Source organism: Protopterus annectens, chromosome 8.part0, assembly GCF_019279795.1.
Source record: "Protopterus annectens isolate FY-2018-M chromosome 8.part0, PAN1.0, whole genome shotgun sequence".
NCBI lineage: Eukaryota > Metazoa > Chordata > Ceratodontiformes > Protopteridae > Protopterus > Protopterus annectens.
The window spans coordinates 1233297930-1233317838 of record NC_056741.1 but is presented as its reverse complement, the minus strand read 5'-3'; the positions used below and the strand labels follow the sequence as shown (position 1 = coordinate 1233317838).

General features: G+C 42.8%; 1 protein-coding gene across 2 annotated transcripts in view; it reads left to right on the top strand.

Moving 5' to 3' along the window:
• The window catches only part of LOC122809327 (haloacid dehalogenase-like hydrolase domain-containing 5), a 599749-nt gene that overhangs the window by 50847 nt on the left and 528993 nt on the right, over window positions 1–19909 (top strand). Inside the window, exon 1 of one of the 2 annotated variants that reach the window (XM_044080727.1) lies at window positions 6366–6680. The exons of the other annotated variant lie outside the window; for it this stretch is intronic. Within the exon in view, the coding sequence (XP_043936662.1) occupies window positions 6567–6680 (114 nt within the window). The 5' untranslated portion in view covers window positions 6366–6566. Of the gene's footprint in view, window positions 1–6365; window positions 6681–19909 lie in introns of those variants that run through there. 2 annotated transcript variants of the gene reach the window in all.

The window sequence follows — 19909 nt, the reverse complement described above, 5'->3', positions numbered from 1 at the left end:
ACCAGGATCATAGCTCTAAACTGTCCAGATTTTCCGAGATTGTCCAGATTTTCTCCTCATATTTTTGCTCATTTCCTCATATAATTTGTAGTTTTCTGGCAAATCACTGAGGATTGGAGTCATTAAATAATGATGTTCATTTGAGTTTTAGACTTCATATCCTTTAGAAAATAAACGCTAATACAAATCATGTTATCTAGCAACTTTCTAAGTTTGTAAGAGCAATATTTAAAATCTATCCCTATTTTTAGGCCTTTGTTCCTCCATTATTTTAGGCTTTGCTCAGACTTCTTGCTCTAAAAGGTTGAGAGGTATGACCAGGACTGTTGTGCCACTGGGAGGCTGAAGTCTGAGCCATGCAGGATGAGCCCCTTTTTCCTAAGTGTTTGCCATAGACTATGTGCATCATATCATCCTGTGCTGTGCATCCTTTCCCTAACCTTGCAACATTTTTTGCCATTACTCTGCAATCCCCATTTGATGTCAGTGGGAGAGTGACTGCTGCCCTTCCTTGGAAAAGAGGGCCACCTAATGTGCTTGATTCTCCTCTGTGCTGCTTTCATTGCTTATGACTGAACCCCCATCTACAGCATAATATCAGGCATGGCTTATGACTATACCCCAGTCTACAGCATAATATCAGGCACGGCTTATGACTATACCCTTGTCTACAGCATAATATCAGGCATGGCTTATGACTATACCCCCGTCTACAGCATAATATCAGGCCCGGCTTATGACTGAACCCCAGTCTACAGCATAATATCAGGCATGGCTTATGACTGAACTCCAGTCTACAGCATAATATCAGGCATGGCTTATGACTATACCCCAGTCTACAGCATAATATCAGGCATGGCTTATGACTATACCCCAGTCTACAGCATAATATCAGGCATGGCTTATGACTATACCCCCGTCTACTGCATAATATCAGGCATGGCTTATGACTATACCCCCGTCTACAGCATAATATCAGGCATGGCTTATGACTATACTCCAGTCTACAGCATAATATCAGGCACGGCTTATGACTATACCCCCGTCTACAGCATAATATCAGGCATGGCTTATGACTATACCCCCGTCTACAGCATAATATCAGGCATGGCTTATGACTATACCCCAGTCTACAGCATAATATCAGGCATGGCTTATGACTGAACCCCCGTCTACAGCATAATATCAGGCATGGCTTATGAATATACCCCAGTCTACAGCATAATATCAGGCATGGCTTATGACTATACCCCAGTCTACAGCGTAATATCAGGCATGGCTTATGACTATAGCCCAGTCTACAGCATAATATCAGGCATGGCTTATGACTATACCCCCATCTACAGCATAATATCAGGCATGGCTTATGATTATACCCCAGTCTACAGCATAATATCAGGCATGGCTTATGACTGAACCCCCGTCTACAGCATAATATCAGGCATGGCTTATGACTATACCCCAGTCTATAGCGTAATATCAGGCATGGCTTATGACTATACCCCAGTCTACAGCATAATATCAGGCACGGCTTATCACTATACCCCAGTCTGCAGCATAATATCAGGCATGGCTTATGACTATACCCCAGTCTACAGCATAATATCAGGCATGGCTTATGACTGAACCCCAGTCTACAGCATAATATCAGGCATGGCTTATGACTATACCCCCGTCTACAGCATAATATCAGGCACGGCTTATGACTGAACCCCAGTCTACAGCATAATATCAGGCATGGCTTATGACTATACCCCAGTCTACAGCATAATATCAGGCATGGCTTATGACTATACCCCCGTCTACAGCATAATATCAGGCATGGCTTATGACTATTCCCCCGTCTACAGCATAATATCAGGCATGGCTTATGACTGAACCCCAGTCTACAGCATAATATCAGGCATGGCTTATGACTATACCCCTGTCTACAGCATAATATCAGGCATGGCTTATGACTATACCCCAGTCTACAGCAAAATATCAGGCATAGCTTATGACTATACCCCAGTCTACAGCATAATATCAGGCATGGCTTATGACTATACCCCAGTTTACAGCATAATATCAGGCACGGCTTATGACTGAACCCCAGTCTACAGCATAATATCAGGCATGGCTTATGACTGAACCCCCGTCTACAGCATAATACCAGGCATGGCTTATGACTTTACCCCAGTCTACAGCTTAATATCAGGCATGGCTTATGACTATACCCAGGTCTACAGCATAATATCAGGCATGGCTTATGACTATACCCCCGTCTACAGCATAATATCAGGCACGGCTTATGACTGAACCCCAGTCTACAGCATAATATCAGGCATGGCTTATGACTATACCCCAGTCTACAGCATAATATCAGGCATGGCTTATGACTATACCCCCCCGTCTACAGCATAATATCAGGCATGGCTTATGACTATACCCCCGTCTACAGCATAATATCAGGCATGGCTTATGACTATACCCCAGTCTACAGCATAATATCAGGCATGGCTTATGACTATACCCCAGTCTACAGCATAATATCATGCATGGCTTATGACTATACCCCAGTCTACAGCATAATATCAGGCATGGCTTATGACTGAACCCCCGTCTACAGCATAATATCAGGCATGGCTTATGACTATACCCCAGTCTACAGCATAATATCAGGCATGGCTTATGACTGAACCCCCGTCTGCAGCATAATATCAGGCATGGCTTTTGACTATACCCCCATCTACAGCATAATATCAGGCATGGCTTATGACTATACCCCCGTCTACAGAATAATATCAGGCATGGCTTATGACTATACCCCAGTCTACAGCATAATATCAGGCATGGCTTATGACTATACCCCAGTCTACAGCATAATATCAGGCATGGCTTATGACTATACCCCAGTCTACAGCATAATATCAGGCATGGCTTATGACTGAACCCCCGTCTACAGCATAATATCAGGCATGGCTTATGACTATACCCCCATCTACAGCATAATATCAGGCATGGCTTATGACTGAACCCCAGTCTACAGCATAATATCAGGCATGGCTTATGACTATACCCCCGTCTACAGCGTAATATCAGGCATGGCTTATGACTATACCCCAGTCTACAGCATAATATCAGGCATGGCTTATGACTATACCACAGTCTACAGCATAATATCAGGCACGGCTTATGACTGAACCCCAGTCTACAGCATAATATCAGGCACGGCTTATGACTGAACCCCAGTCTACAGCATAATATCAGGCACGGCTTATGACTGAACCCCAGTCTACAGCATAATATCAGGCATGGCTTATGACTATACCCCTGTCTACAGCATAATATCAGGCACGGCTTATGACTGAACCCCAGTCTACAGCATAATATCAGGCACCGCTTATGACTGAACCCCAGTCTACAGCATAATATCAGGCACCGCTTATGACTGAACCCCAGTCTACAGCATAATATCAGGCACCGCTTATGACTGAACTCCAGTCTACAGCATTATATCAGGCACGGCTTATGACTGAACCCCAGTCTACAGCATAATATCAGGCACGGCTTATGACTGAACCCCAGTCTACAGCATAATATCAGGCACGGCTTATGACTGAACCCCAGTCTACAGCATAATATCAGGCACGGCTTATGACTGAACCCCAGTCTACAGCATAATATCAGGCATGGCTTATGACTGAACCCCAGTCTACAGCATAATATCAGGCACGGCTTATGACTGAACCCCAGTCTACAGCATAATATCAGGCACGGCTTATGGCTGAACCCCAGTCTACAGCATAATATCAGGCATGGCTTATGACTGAACCCCAGTCTACAGCATAATATCAGGCACGGCTTATGACTGAACCCCAGTCTACAGCATAATATCAGGCACGCCTTATGACTGAACCCCAGTCTACAGCATAATATCAGGCACGGCTTATGACTGAATCCCAGTCTACAGCATAATATCAGACACGGCTTATGACTGAACCCCAGTCTACAGCATAATATCAGGCATGGCTTATGATTGAACTGGTCTATGTCAGATGATCAACTTTTCGGAAACTCAAAAAAATATTGAAGAGTCCACATGAACAAATTTCCGAAAACTCAAACATAAAAAAAAAAAGTCTACATTTTTTACATTTTTGCAGGGGGGGGCAAGCCATCTGCACTCCCCATGTGGGGGGCATCCCTTGCAATTATATATGCCAATTCTGAGATCACACTACAGTGAGGAAAAGGATAAATTTCCCAATCCTCCCTGTACCACAATCTCTATTCAAAATCTTTGAGTTTTCAAAAACTCAATTAAATGGTCATATGGAGTTCGAGTTCTGAAAACTCGATCAACTGATGGGTACCTGATTAAACCCCAGTCTATGGCATATTATCAGTCATGGCATATGACTGAACCCCAGTCTATGGCATAATATCAGGCAGGGCTTATGACTGAACCCCAATCTATGGCATAATATCAGGACTACAAACTGTGCCAGTGGCCCAGGCTCTGAACAGCGACAATATCAAGGATTATTGGAAACGGCCTGGCCAACAGATGGGGTAAGAGGCCAAAAGCAGGAATGCCCACTCTCAAGATACAGCAAGGGCCAAATGTGAAAAACGGTAGCACCATTAAATGTGATAATAGCTTTCTTTAAGAGACAAACAAGAATACTGAGAATCATTCCATTGCCAATGGACTGCCATATTGTCTCCCTGACTACTCTTACATTTAGTTTAGCCTTCACTCCAGGCATGCTTACCTGACATAACTTACAGGCAAATGAATGCTTACATCCAGTATGATTACTTTATGGTCTGTATCTAGTTTACCATTTACTTTAAGCTGTTCATGAAATTAACTGTGCCCAAGCTAAAACTGGTATACCTTCCCTTCAGCTACAGTTAGATAAACTGAATGTCTTTGTCGTTCAGTAGCTGTTTTCCCATACACTATTGACTTATAAAATTCAAAGGGTAAGGAATACTGGCAGCTTAAGGTGAAATATTTTGATTTGTTTGAGTTGCATTATGCTTTAATGAATCAATGGTGTAACAGTAATTAGTGTAGTTCTTCCATTTCCAAAACAAACAGAAGTTTAATTTCCATTGTTAGTGCTTGTACTGGTAAAGGCAGTATAGCCTAGATGATAACATATGAAAACATTATCAGATGTAATATATCCAATAAAATGGTCTTAGTTTGATAGCTTTGAGCAGTTTAAGTAATCTCCCCATCTGTCAGCAATCTGCCACTAGAAGTAGAACTTTGGTCCATTAGGTCTTTTTCACTTGTTAACAAGTAAATTAAATATCATGTCAAATATTCCTGCATGTCTGTGCTACTTTTTTATCAGCGATGGAATAGAATTCCTGACTTTTGAGATGCACAGTGGCTCAGGGTTATGATTTTTATTCCACTGTCTGTACTGAGTCTGCATGTTTCCCTGTGTCTACTTTTTGGGTATTCTGGTTTCCTCTCAAAATTTTAGGTTAATTTTTTGCTCTAAAATGACCCTAAATATTGGATTTCCCTTGCTCCTATGTTATGCCTCATAGCTGAAAAGATCAAAGATAGTCTATTTCACTTAATGATTAACAAATGAATGTATTAAATTTCTGCATACTGTTTTTGCAGACAAGAGTCATATAATTCTGTGTTGCTTTGTTGAGCAAGAAAATGAAAAGTGGAGAGATGAAATTATAGGTTTATTGTTTATTGTACCCATATTTATAAATATGTACACGTTGGTATTTTTTCTTTCTCCATCTCTTTGTCTCATTCTTTTTCTTGCTCTTACACATACACACACACACACACACACACACACACACACACACACACACACACACACACACACACACACACACACACACACACACACACAAACACACACTGTCCCTTTGTATCACACAAAAGATTTTACTTCCAAGAAAAGCTTTAAATCTTTAAGTTGCCAGTGTACAGCTGAATTGCCTTATGTTTTAGATGTAAAAGCAGAACAGATACATCAAAAGCCTAATAAGGAATGTAGATGCCTTGCAGTTAGATTTCTGAGAGACAATAAAGTACATGTATCAGAAACACAGCAGTGCTGTTTATCTCTTTGTGTCTTCAGTCCTGTACTAAACATCCACAAGCATTCAACAAAAACAGCTCACTTCTTCCTCGGTGCGTGTTTGTCTCTCTCTTTTTCTTTTGGGGGAAGGAATATCCAGATGTGATTGGCTACAAATCTGCAGTGGTGAGGAGGAGGGTAGGTAGAAGGGGTGGTTAGTCACATTTCTATTGGCTTAGAATCCTCTCTGATTGGTTTGTAATTGGTGCATCCATGTAGATATGTAGATATGCTGGATTGTGCAACCCTCCCAGGTCCTGCATCCCTGAAACAATGCTGCCTGCAGTATCCTGGCAGTGGTGGATGTAGCAGTGTTAATGCCATGGAGATGCTTGTATTTCTAGGAATGAAGAGCTAGGAACAGAAGCCCTGGGCCAGCCACAGAACTGAAGGGGAGGCCACAAAAAGCAGTCATACAGGGTGCAGTAGTTGAGTGTAAGGTGAGGTGAAACCATGCAGCACCTTTCAAGACTCTTTAACAGGACAAGCTGGCTCCTGGGCAGGTGTAACCAAGATGGAACACGTTTACAGCTTAGAAGTACCTCTGACCATCCAGAAGGAAAACAGGTAAGGGGACCAGCAGTCTTTTTATATTTCTTTCAGCCAGTATCACATTGCAAAAAAAAAAAAAAAATACAGAACTTAAACTGTGTATGTTGGAAAGTATGTGTATGTGTGTGTGTGTGTGTGTGTGGGGGGGGGGGGGGGGCAACATGAACATTTTTAAAAATACAGTATTTTTTCAGAATCATTGCACTAGAATTAGGTTTCCATTGTGCCCCCCCCCCCCCCCAGTAACACACACAAATACACATGTTCAATCTTAGAAAATAGTTCACCAGGAGAAAAATCAGAAGGCTTACTGCATGAACAATGATGTTTGGAAGAGAAAAAGTGCCTGAGAGCAAGGTTTGAATTCCATCAACTCCAGGTTGCATAATGTGTGAGTATGATTGCTTCTCATATTTTTCTTGTCTTGTTAGTGTTCCCTTGTAAAAGGGAGCTGAATATTGCAGTGGAACTGTAGGGTTAACAGCAGTGCTAAAATAAAGTGCAGGAAGAGGTTTGAAATTGGCTGTCATCCTGTAGCTTTGGTCCTGGGTCAGTGAACAATTAATTTATTTGCCAAGTATGGTTTTGGTGGTTATTCCTTTATTACCTTTCTTTCCTATAACACTGGTGGTAGAGGTGTATTTCAGAGAACGTGCACCAAGTAAAGGCAGTAGGTTACCTACACGATTGTTAATTCACATTTTATTACTGTAAAGTGCACTGCCTAGTTTTATGAAAACCTTAACTTCTGTTTCAGCAGGAAAGTATGTCCTGTGCAACTCTGTGCCAGTGTGTTGTATCCAATGCATGTTTGTATTATACACAGTGACTTACTCCATACACACAACTGTAACAAGCACTGAAAAATAAAAACAGAAATTATCAGCCTGACCTATTGTTAGTAGAGTATCGAAGAACACATTTTAAACTATTTCCTGTGCTTGTTTAAAAGCATCTTAGAGAGTTGTTTGAAATTTGGTACCATATTCTTTGGCCATTAATGATAGTAAGACTTATCAAAGACTAGAGCTATCTTTCATAATTCTGTGTAGGTGTTGGATTTATTTATTTATTTATTTAAACATTCTCTTTAAATTAATTTCATTTCATTTTTGCTGTCTGAAAGCTCCAGTGGTCTGCCTCACTCCCTTATTCTCCCACCAGTGCTTCAACACCTTACCTTGACTTAACCAGAAAACGTTTCTGCACTTGGCAGTGTGCCATGACAGGGATGCTGTGTCTTCTGTCTTTTGCAATACTTTCAACAAGCTGAATTTACATGTTATGCTGTCATATAGCCAACTTGCTTTGCTTCAGTAGCTGCATCATTCATGCTTCAGGGTAACCTCCTGTCTTCCCTCCTTTTGGTGTAATTCTGGCTGCTGTGTTATATTGGTGCACAATGTACATGGTGTCAAGGCAGAAGAGATGGGAGGTAGTCTGCTCTTCTTACCAAGTCTGTGTTAGACTGTACAAGCCTGTTAGTTCGCCTAAATCTCTTGTACTATTAGTGATGTCTTGGGTGCTGCTGCTTTTGGGTGGATGTTATTATGACAGTGAAAACCACTTCATGATACAGAGTTTCACTAATGATAAAAAGATAGCGGAGGTATTTGTTTTATATAACAGGTTCTCAACTCATTTATTATTGGAGCATCCTCTAGGTAAGTATTTCAACAACACATGGAGGGAAAGTTTCAGTGATGTCTGGAGGTCTACGGGGGATTGTAGCACATGAAACTTATTTTTCCCTTAATCATTCCCTGTCAGATTCTTTTTAACCTGTGCATCCAGTGTTCCATCCAGACATCCATATTATAGGTTCATAGGTTCATACTAGGCTATCTGCCCTAGGGCATTTACAAGCCTAGCCAGAGTGTGTTTGGCTTTCGCCACCCATTTTAAATGAACTTTGCTATGCCCTTTTTCGAGGTTACTATACTGTGCCTCTGTCTAACAGTGACACAGAAGTGATACCCAGAGTAAATCTACGATCTCCCATCCACTCATCAAGATTCCTCTTGAAGAGTGTCAATGAGGGACTCTGCCTAACCTGGACTGGGATTTTATTCCAGAGTGAAGGGAGCCTCTGGGTTATGAATCTGTCCCTCCAGCATGTCCTATTTATTTCAGTGCTGAGGTTCAAGTCTCTCGAGCGTGTAGCTCGATGGGATTTGGATTTTCTGAGGTGCAGCATGTCCATTATTTCCGGGTTGGACATGGCTTTATACGTCAGGCACAGATCGCCTCTGAGCAGGTGGTATGCCACTGAGTAGAGCTGGAGTTTCTTTAACCGGGCAGCATATGGCATCTGTTTGAGCCCTTTGATCTTCTTGGTGAGGTACTTTTGGGGTCTTTCCAGTTGCTGCAGGTGTCTGGTAAGGTACATCCCAAAAGGGGCATTGTACTCAATTATGGGCCTGAAGAGGGATGAGTAAAGAGGCACGATGACCTCCCCTGATCTTGATGTGAATCCCTTCATGATTAGGTGGGCTGTATAAAATGTTTTTCTAATCACTTTGGCCACGTGGTTGTCGAATGAGAGATTGCTATCAACTTGGATCCCCAGGTCCCTAATTACTTCTTCCGTACTTAATGGATTACCATCTATGTGGTAATTTGTGGGCACTTTGTTTTTGCCGAAGGGGATGACTATACACTTTTTGGCGTTTAGCTTGAGGCCATGGCTCTGGCACCAGTTGTCTGTTTCTATGAAGCCCTTTTGTAGGATGCTTGTGTCGGCTGGAGAGTCGATTATGACGCCCAGTTTGCAGTCATCTGCGAACTTGGTCAGCCACAGTCCTTTCGTGTTGGCCTGTACCTCCGAGAAATATATACCGAACAAGAGAGGTCCCAGGACAGAGCCTTGTGGGATGCCACTTGTAACTGGTTTGGAGTCTGACATGGCTCCAGCAATTCTAACCATGTGGGTTCTGTCCTTGAGCCAGTTTGCAACCCATCTAGTGACAAAGGGGTTTATATTTAAGCTGGTGAGCTTATCTATAATTCCCGAGTGGGGTATTGTATCGAAGGCTTTTGCGAGGTCCAGGTAGGCTGTGTGGACCACCTTCCCCTCATCAATGGCCTTAGTGACTGTTTCAAAGAAATCCAACAGGTTTAAGAGGCAGGATCTGCCCTTAACAAAGCCGAACTGGGTAGGATCCAGTGTCTGTAGGTCCCCAATATCTTTATTTATGAGGTGCATGATGACCCTTTCCATAGCTTTGCAGACCAAGCTAGTCAAGCTTATGGGGTGATAGTTTCCAGGATCCGTTGAGGCACCACCTTTGTGGAGAGAGACCACTGTTGCTGTACACCACTCTTTGGGTACATATCCTGTAGTAAGGCTGAGATTGAACAGTAGTTTTATTTTTGGGTTTAGTTCTTCTTGGAGTTCATGTAGGACGCAGCCCAGGACACTGTCTGGTCCCATTGATGCTGTGTTTTTTGCTTTGGAGAGGGTGGCTCTTACCCGAGCATCTGAGATGTCAGGGGGGCAGCACTCTGCTGGGATAGGTATTTGCCCTTTTGGTGGGGAAGGGGGGGAGAAGTTTGCGCTGAACCTGTCAGCTAGGATGTTGGCAATGTCTGTGGGTTTGGTGTATTTTTTGTCATTTTGGACTAATTCTGAGCATATCTTGGAATTCCCACCCAGGTTCGTAACATAACTAAAGAAAGCCTTGTGATTATCCTTAGTGTCCTGTGCAATTTTTCTCTTGAAGCTGGCCTTAGACGATTTTATGAGTGCCCGTAGTTTTTTGCTAATACTGATCAGAGATGCCTTCCCTTTTTGGGATTTTGCTCTATCATGTAGTAGCTTCCTCCTTCTATTGTATAGTTTGTTTATGGCTGGGGTCCACCAGACAGGATGCCTGCCTTTGGAGGATTGGGTCTTGGTTTTGTTTGGGATTGCATGATCCATGCATTCCTGAAAGTGTTCATAGAATGCGTTTATAAAGGATTCTGTGGTCTGGGCCGTATTTTCCACAGGCCCGGGGGCTTTGAAGGATTCCACCTCGGTTTTGAGGAGTGTGAAATTTGCTTTAGAGAAGTTTTTCACTGTGGTTTTCTGGGCAGGGGCTGGGGTGGGGATGTGAATATCTAGTGAGATTAGTTTATGGTCTGATCTTACCAGTGAGGGATACACTTCTGGTCTGGAGCATAGAGTCCCCATGTTGGTGATGATCAGGTCCAGTATGTTTTCCCCTCTTGTGGGAGTGGTAACAAGTTGTTCCATAGCATTTGAGTTTATAAATTCTAGGAACCTTTGGGCTAGGGTGTTGGAGCTAGAGTAATGCTCCCAGTCTATGTTTGGGTAGTTGAAGTCGCCCAATATAATGGTGTTTGGAGAGACCTTCATATTTTCCAGTGTTCTCAGGAAGGCCGAGTGGGGTTCCTGGGTTTGGGAGGGTGGTCTGTAGCAGGCTATAAACTGAAATGCAGTTTTACCCACTGTTAGTTGCACATGGATAGTCTCTGATGCTTTGTGCTGTGCCACCAACCTGGAGGTGTGAGTATCTTTGACGAATATTGATACTCCCCCTCCTTTTGTGGTTCGGTCCAAGTTTTGGGGCCGAAAAACATGGTATGAGGTATAACCTGGTAGTGCTGGGGTGCTCTTAGGAGCCTTGAACCAGGTTTCTGTTACTGCACAGATATCGATGTTCTCTATGCTAAGGAGAGTTTTGAGTGTGTGCATCTTGAGGTTTAGACTTCTGGCATTGAGTAGCATTACTCTTAGTTTCTTATCCCTTGTGATACCTATGGAGGTGGGTTCGTATTTTGAGCCTTGCCTAAAACAGGCACTATGGGGGTGGCAAGAGCCTTTGCCAATATCCGAAAGCCCATGGGTGACAGGTGCAAGCTGTCCCTAGCGAAGCATCGTGGCTTGTCGAGCATGTCATCCCAGGATGACAGGCATTGGATCCCCTTTGAATGACACCAATACTTAAGCCAATTGTTGAAATTGATCATCTTGTCTTCATACTGTGGCATCATTCTTGGTGAGGGTAAGATGCTACTCAAGGTCAGGGTCATACCGGCCTGGGCTACATGCTCAGAGAGCTCCTTTATGTCTCTTTTCATGTAGTCCAGGGAGGTACGTCTCAGGTCATTCACACCAGCATGGACAATGACTGAGTCATATTTGTACTTGCCTTGGAGTGACCTGAGTGCTTGTGTTATGTAGCAGATCCTAGCGCACGACAGGCAGCTCACCGTGACCTTCTATTTGTTCAGCCTGGTGAGCAGGACGTCAGTGTGTCTGACGATAGAGTCACCTATTACAAGTGTATCAGGTGTGTTGTTTAGCCTTAAGGGCTGTGACTGTTCGGCACACTGACTTTGTGAGCTATGTGTTGCACGTGTTTTGTTTTGGGGTAGTGGTTGCTTGGGTGTCTGCTTTGGAGGTCTCTGTTGCTTAGGCAGATTTTTATTTAGAGCCTCCGAGTATGTTTTTGTGTGTTTATGTGTTTGGTTTGCTGTTATAGTAGGTCTATGTGAGACTGGAATTGTAGTGAGTGTGGTTTCCTTCTCCTCCTGACTGGTTACGCCAGTACTGAGTTGAGAGAGCTTAGCCTCCAGTTTGGCTATATGGTTGCATCTCTCACATGTGTTGGAATTTGTTGGGAGGAGGAGAGGGTTGTCTGTGTACATGAGGCAGTTGTAACATTGCCTCAAGATTCCCAGATTCACCAGCTGGACCGGAGAGGAGATTGACAACTGACCTTTGGACATGCTAGAATAGTACTGGGAATTCCTTTATAATTGAAAAAAGGGCCAATGGGGAACAAGGTACTCAAGAGGAGTTTGTGAGGGTGTAGTGCTTTTAAATTTTTAGTGCTGACTTATATAATTGCTTTAGTGAGCAAGTGCCAGGCTTTAGAGTAGGAATAGGGTGTTTATTATGAGAACTAGATCAGTTCTAAGGGAAAAAGTGAAGAGCAGACTTTGTGTAGCCAAGAATGGTTTAAACCCAATTAAGCGGCGTTGCCTGATGCTGTGCTATGCGCAAAATCGCACAAAGCCGTGCTAAAGTGGGTTTTATACAGGGGGGACTTGAAAGAGCTAGAAATTGGCCCAAAATGGCCAATAGACTACCAGATTCTTGTGCTGGGAACAGTCCTCCAGGGATAGATAGGCTGCTCTAAGCTCCCCACTGCCACTGGTGAACAAAGAAGCCTCCCTTTATCCAAGAAAGGAAATGAGCAGCACAGGAACTTTCCAAAAGTCCAGAATACAGCAAAGCCTGTATTTGGACTACTCTAGGTCAGGAAAGATGGGAAACAAGGATAATTTTTTTTTTTTGCAACAAACAGCAGGAAAATGCAATAAATATGTAACACGGGCTAGCACACTTGAGTGTGTAGCCTCAACGGGTAAATGCAACAAACAGGGCAAACTTTAAAAGTGCAGGTGCAAAAACAACTTTAAACAGTTTAAAACAGTTCAAGAATGCAAAAATACTTGCAGTTTAGCTAGATCGGACAGTCGCCCAGGTAGTAGCAGGAAAAAAACACTTTTTTCAGGTTAGCAGTCGCTCTTTTAGCCTCTCTGCTGCTAGCACAACTCTGCAGGACCACGCGGAGCTTGGCTGAGTAGTAACAAGCACAAAAACCGCGCCAAAGTGGGTTTTATACAGGGGGACTTGAAAGAGCTAGAAATTGGCCCAAAACGGCCAATAGACTACCAGATTCCTGTGCTGGGAACTCTCCTCCAGGGATAGATAGGCTGCTCTAAGCTCCCCACTGCCACTGGTGAACAAAGAAGCCTCCTTTTATCCAAGAAAGGAAATGGGCAACACAGGAACTTTCCAAAAGTCCAGAATACAGCAAAGCCTGCATTTCGACTACTCTAGGTCAGGAAAGATGGGAAACAAGGATAATTTTTTTCTTTTTTTTTTTCTTTCTTTTTTGCAACAAACAGCAGGAAAATGCAATAAATATGTAACACACGCTAGCGCACTTTAGTGTGTAGCCTCAACAGGTAAATGCAACAAACAGGACAAACTTTAAAAGTGCAGGTGCAAAAACAACTTTAAACAGTTTAAAACAGTTCAAGAATGCAGAAATACTTGCAGTTTAGCTAGATCGGACAGTCGCCCAGGTAGTAGCAGGAAAAAAACACTTTTATCAGGTTAGCAGTCACTCTTTTAGCCTCTCTGCTGCTAGCACCACTCTGCAGGACCACGAGGAGCTTGTCTGAGTAGTAACAAGTGCAAAAACCACGCCAAGGTGGGTTTATACAGGGGGACTTGAAAGAGCTAGAAATTGGCCCAAAACGGCCAATAGACTACCAGATTCTTGTGCTGGGAACTCTCCTCCAGGGATAGATAGGCTGCTCTAAGCTCCCCACTGCCACTGGTGAACAAAGAAGCCTACCTTTATCCAAGAAAGGAAATGGGCAACACAGGAACTTTCCAAAAGTCCAGAATACAGCAAAGCCTGTATTTGGACTACTCTAGGTCAGGAAAGATGGGAAACAAGGATAATTTTTTTTTCTTTTTTGCAACAAACAGCAGGAAAATGCAATAAATATGTAACACAGGCTAGCACACTTGAGTGTGTAGCCTCAACAGGTAAATGCAACAAACAGGACAAACTTTAAAAGTGCAGGTGCAAAAACAACTTTAAACAGGTTCTTGTGCTGGGAACACTCCTCCAGGGATAGATAGGCTGCTCTAAGCTCCCCACTGCCACTGGTGAACAAAGAAGCCTCCCTACATACTAGAAACTACCTACTAGAAACTGCTTTGTCAACAGTTTACACATCTTGCAGCAGACATGTAATTTCTTACTGTTCTGAGGGGATTCAACTTTTTATGTGACAGAGATGGAAAAACATAATGATGTCAATGCAGTATTCTTCCACACACGGCTGCAAGACATCTGTTGCTGTTCACTATAATTCACAAACATTTTTTTCTTTTTGCTTTTGAAAGCTAATAATTGAAGCCCCCAATCTGGTCTTATATTGTCTGTAATGAAGGAGGGCTGTCTCTGGAATGCTTGTTACTACTTTCCATCCTGTTCACTCAGCCTACTGTTGACCAAGATTCATTCCAAAAACCTAAATCATTGGCACAGTAAACAGAATTCCAATCACTGTGTAATAAACAAAAATGTATTTTAAAAATTAGATTTGACAGATGGAATTACAGTTGTGTAAAATGTTACCATGATGGTAGATGTCCTTGCCTTCACTGCTACAGTATTTTTTATTCCCTGCCATGGAATCCCATTGTTTGGCCAGTATACCAGAGACTTCCTGTTGCATTTAAAGGTACACCTGAAAGTCACTCAAATGCTCCTTTCATACCATAGGGCATAAAGGTGACATTAAGGCTTACCATAAACAGAACTGATTGCCCCAGTAGGAACAGCAGTCCAAGGAAACCAAGAGGTAACCTGTACTTCCAGGAAGGCAAAGGACTAGTGGGAGGGAGGGAGTGAATACTGTAGCAGTGAAGGCAAGGACAGCTACTATTATGGTAATATTTTACACAACTGTATTATGTCCCTACATTCACTGCTGCAGTATTTTTTTACATTCTGGAGAGTGCCAAAGCTCAAGAGGAAATCTGGGAGGGGAAAAAAGAAGAAGAAAAGTCCTTAAGAAGCCATGGAGAATGGCACTAGCAAAACCGGCCCTAGCTCTAGAGATACCATCCAGCTTGTAGTGCCTAGTAAAGGTATGCAGAGAAGACCAGGTTGCTGCTTCAAGAATAGATCTAGGATGAAAAGAAACAAACAACTGATCAGATTTTTGAATAGCCTTAGTCTGATCCAAATAAATTCTATATTGCTTATGCACATCTAAAGTATGCAGCACCCTCTCACTGTCAGACTGCAGAGAGGGGAAAAATAGGCAGATTAATAGACTGATTAAGGGAAAGCTCATTAACCACCTGAGGCATAAAAGAGGGATTAGTGCATAAGGACACCATGTCCTCATGAAAAATCAAAAAAGGAGGACAAACCATAAGGGTCTGCAACTCAGACACCCTTCGGGCAGAAGTAAGAGCTAACAACAAAATAGTCTTCCAAGAACAATGTTGCAAGGAAGCTGAAACAGCAGGCTCAAAAGGAGCCTGAATCATCTTCTCCAAAACAAAATTAAGATCCCAGGGAGGTGGAACAGGCTTCCTGAGAGGTCTAATATTAAGGACACCTTTGAGAAATTGTTTAACCTTGCATCTAGAAGCTAAAGGAGGAGATAAAGGCAGACAAGCAGAGATGGCTGATGTGCAGGCCTTAATAGAAGAACAGGCCAAATCAGCACTGAGCAACTCAGACAAATAAGAGAGAACCAAAGGAACATCCACAGTAAGTGGGTTCAGGTTACGTGACAGACACCAAGTAGAAAACCTCTTCCATTTGGATAAGTATAATTACCTAGTAGTAGGTTTTCTGGCCTCCTTCAGGACTTACAGCATGTCCTCAGAAAAAAAAGGTGTCTATGAGGAATCAAAACTCTATTGTCCACAATGTCAGTTGAAGCATGGACAGGTGGGGATGGATGAGAGATCCCTTGTCTTATGTGATTAGATCCACCCTGTGAGGTAACTTGTGATGATTGTCCCTGGCTAGATGAAGAAGTAGAAGGAACCAGTGCTGCCATGGCCAAAAGGGAGTCACCAACAACATTTCTGAAGCATCCTGTTGAATTTTGAACAGGACTTTTGGAATGAGAGAAAGGAGAGGGAATGCATAAAGAAACATCCCCTTCCCAGAAAATGAGAGGGCGTCCATCTTCCATACCAGAGGACCTAGGACTCTGGTGCAAAACAGAGAAAACTGTCTGTCCAGAGGGGAGGCAAAAAGATCCACTTGAGGAGTACCTCACTGGCGAATAATGTCCAGAAACATATCCCTGTGAAACATCTGTTTGTGGGACTGAGTTAAGGACCTGCTCAGATTGTCTGCCATAATGTTCAGACCGGAAGGGATATAAACTTCCTGAAGAATCACTTGATACTTGACAGCAAGATCCCATACCAGAAGTGCCAACTGGCAAAAGAAGTTAGGATCTCTTTCCTCCCTGTTTGTTGATATACCACATCACTGCGGTATTGTCTGTGAAGACCTTGAGAGGCCCTGGAAAGAAAAGAGGATGAAAGGCCTGAAGAGCCAGCAAAAGAGTTCTCATCTCTTTGACACTGATTTGCTCCCTCTGTTGGTGAGGCAACTACACCCCCTGTACTTTTAGAAAGCCAAAAGTCACCCCTCAACCCACGTCTAAAGCGTCTGTGAACAATTCCTGAGAGGGTAGGAGGGATAAAAAGATTTCCCTGGGTTCGGAGACAACTGCCAAATCTACCAGTGAAGTTCTTGTCTGAGACAAAAAGGAAGAGGAACTACAGAGTCCAGAGGATTTGCATGTTGAAGCCACAGTGACATCAGAAACCACTGAAACTTTCTCATGTAAAGTTTGGCCAGAGACAGCATTGGAATAGTTGATGCCATAAAACCCAGAGTACTCAGAAATTCCCTGTTGGTAATGGAAGCCAGAGGAAGGAGAGCGTGAAAGAAAGAAATAAGAGTTAAGGCCTACAGTGGGGGCAGATATACAATCATAGGCACCGACTGAATCCTGCAACCCAGAAAAACATGATCCTGAGAAGGAGTCAGAGAAGACTTTTTGAAATGTATTGCGAACCCCAGGCTATGAAGAAGGGAAATGTCAAAATGAAGATTTTGCAAAAGAGTCTCTGGAGAGGACACCTGAATCAACAGATTGTCTAAGTAAGGAAATATTTGGGTCCTTGCAGTCTGCAAAAAGCAATCACAGGAGCAAGGCATTTGGTGAACACCCTTGGGGCAGCAGAAAGGCCAAAGGGCAAAACAGAGAACTGAAAACGCCAGGAAGAAACAGAGAAATGTAAAAACTTCCTGAAAAGAGGATGGATTGGAATGTGGAGATGAGCATCCTTGAGATCCAGAGACAATATATAAGCCTGAGGGAGCAGGACAGGAAACATAATGTGAAGAGATAACATCCAAAAAGGAAGCACTTTAAAAAAAGTGTTTAGATGAGAGAGGTCTAGAATAGGTCTCCAAGTGCCCTCTTTTCTTGGCACTAGAAACAGTCTGGAGTAGAACCCTTTCTCCCTTTGGGACACAGGCACCTCTTGAATAGTACCCTGAGTCAAGAGAATTTTAAGAACTTCTGGGAAAGAGGGAACCTGTTCCTGAGGAGGTTAATGAATGCCCATAAAACAAGGGTGAGATTTCCACACCATGAAGTACCCCTGACAAATGATCGACAAAACCCAGCAATCTTGAGTGATCTGAAGCCAAGCAGGAAGAGAAAAAGAAAGGTGAAGAGAAAGGGGAATGTGGCTGGGAGGAGACGGATAGTCATACAGCACCTGGTTTGTCTTGAAAGGAAGGCTTTGTAAACCCTGAAAACGGAGTAGCCTTAGCAGAAGGAGCTTGTTTGCCACTCTTCTTGCCTTTAGTAGAAGGGCGGGAATGCCTACGAACAAAGACATGCTTAGCAGGATTGTTTTTCTGAAATTTAGGCACGGGAGAAGCAAGAAAAAAATCAGCTATAGTTCCCCCTGAGTGTCTTTGATGGACGCCTGCAAAGCTTCATCAGATGTGCTGCCAATCGGAACCTCACTGGCCTCCAATACGGTCATGGTAGAGGAGTCCAACAACACAGCCGGGTGAGCTCCCAGGTTTGTAACAACATCAGGAGAAACACCTGGCAGAGGCTGGGAAATTGAAGATTCTGGTCATGCCTTTTTCACCTTCTTCTTCATGAACAGCTGCCCCTCGGGTTGGGAGATTCCATCCATTGTATCTTTAGCAAGAAGCTTAAGATGCTGGTTCTTAAGATACAAGGAAAGGGAAGAAAGTCTACTGCGAAAGGTTTTCAGAACGAACACCTGGCAAATAGAACAAGACATACGGTTAAGAGACGCTCCTAGATAAAAAAGACAGTTATTGTAGTGGTCTTTATGGAGAATCTGACTCCCACGCTGGCATTTACTCTTCCTGGATGACATTAACCCCAAGGAGCACAAAAAAAGCAAGACAAAACATAAAACTCCAATGGGGCACTTATATGCATTGCAAACAGGCATAGGTAATCACGGGAGAACGAAAATGCGTTCAGCTGTCAAAACGGACACAGGTAAACAGACTGATGGTGAAAAGATGCATTTGGACTGGCAGCATAGAAGTTCTGTTTATGGTGTGCATCACCTTTATGCCCTATGGTACACAAGGAGTGCTTGAGTGATGTTCAGGCATATCTTTAAAGGCAACAGGAAGTCTTTGGTATACTGGCCGGATGACAGGCTTCCATGGCAAGGAATCCTGAACGTTAAGAATACTGCAGCAGTGAATGTAAGGACATCTAACACTTACCCGTGCTTGATTTCATGGCTATGAATTGTAACAAAAACAGCCCTATTAAAGGTGGGCACACATACTTTAGAAAGTGACACTCAGGAAAGCTTATTAAATCATTAATTAATATATGACATATATTGCAATGATAATAGCAGTAGGAATCATAGAGGAAATACAGCTAAGGCAGAGTTGTGGAGACAACAGGAAAGTAATCTTTAACCTGACATGCTTGTTGCTAAAGAACAGAGAGAGAGAGAGAGAGAGAGAGAGAGATGGGAAAAATTGCAGCAGTAGTGAACTGGAGCAATATCAATTAAAAATAAGAAAGTTAGGGAAGAGAATGACAGCATGGAGAAGAATGGTGTGGCAGCTGTCAAGGCTGAAGACTGATATTACTGGGGCAGAAATAAAGTAGTGCATACACAGGAATGAGAGCTGAGGAAATGGCAGGTGAAGTAGCCAGTAAATGGATAACATCATCCATCAGGTCAGGCCAGACAGAAAAGCAGAAGTGGCAAGCAGATAATGGGAATCTATATTTTTTCCAGGAAGATTTATATAAAGTAGTGCAGGAAAATTAAATTGACATTAGTCTAAAAGTGAAAAGGGGAAAAATGCAAAGAAGTGGAGGAAGCTATTGTAAAGAATGTATTTTTTGTCTTGATATTTACAAAAGAGCAGAAAGCTGTGGGAGCAAGTTTGAAAGGGGCAGGTGAACAGAAATGATGAAGATGAAGGTGAGTATCCTGACAAGAGATCTAATACTGGATCAAAGACAATTTTTTTCAAGACCTTTCATTGAAATTTAGTTTGGTCATACATCGTATTGAATGAAAATTCATTTGGTAGTCTACATGTATATGAGATTTGTGAGTCAATAATGGA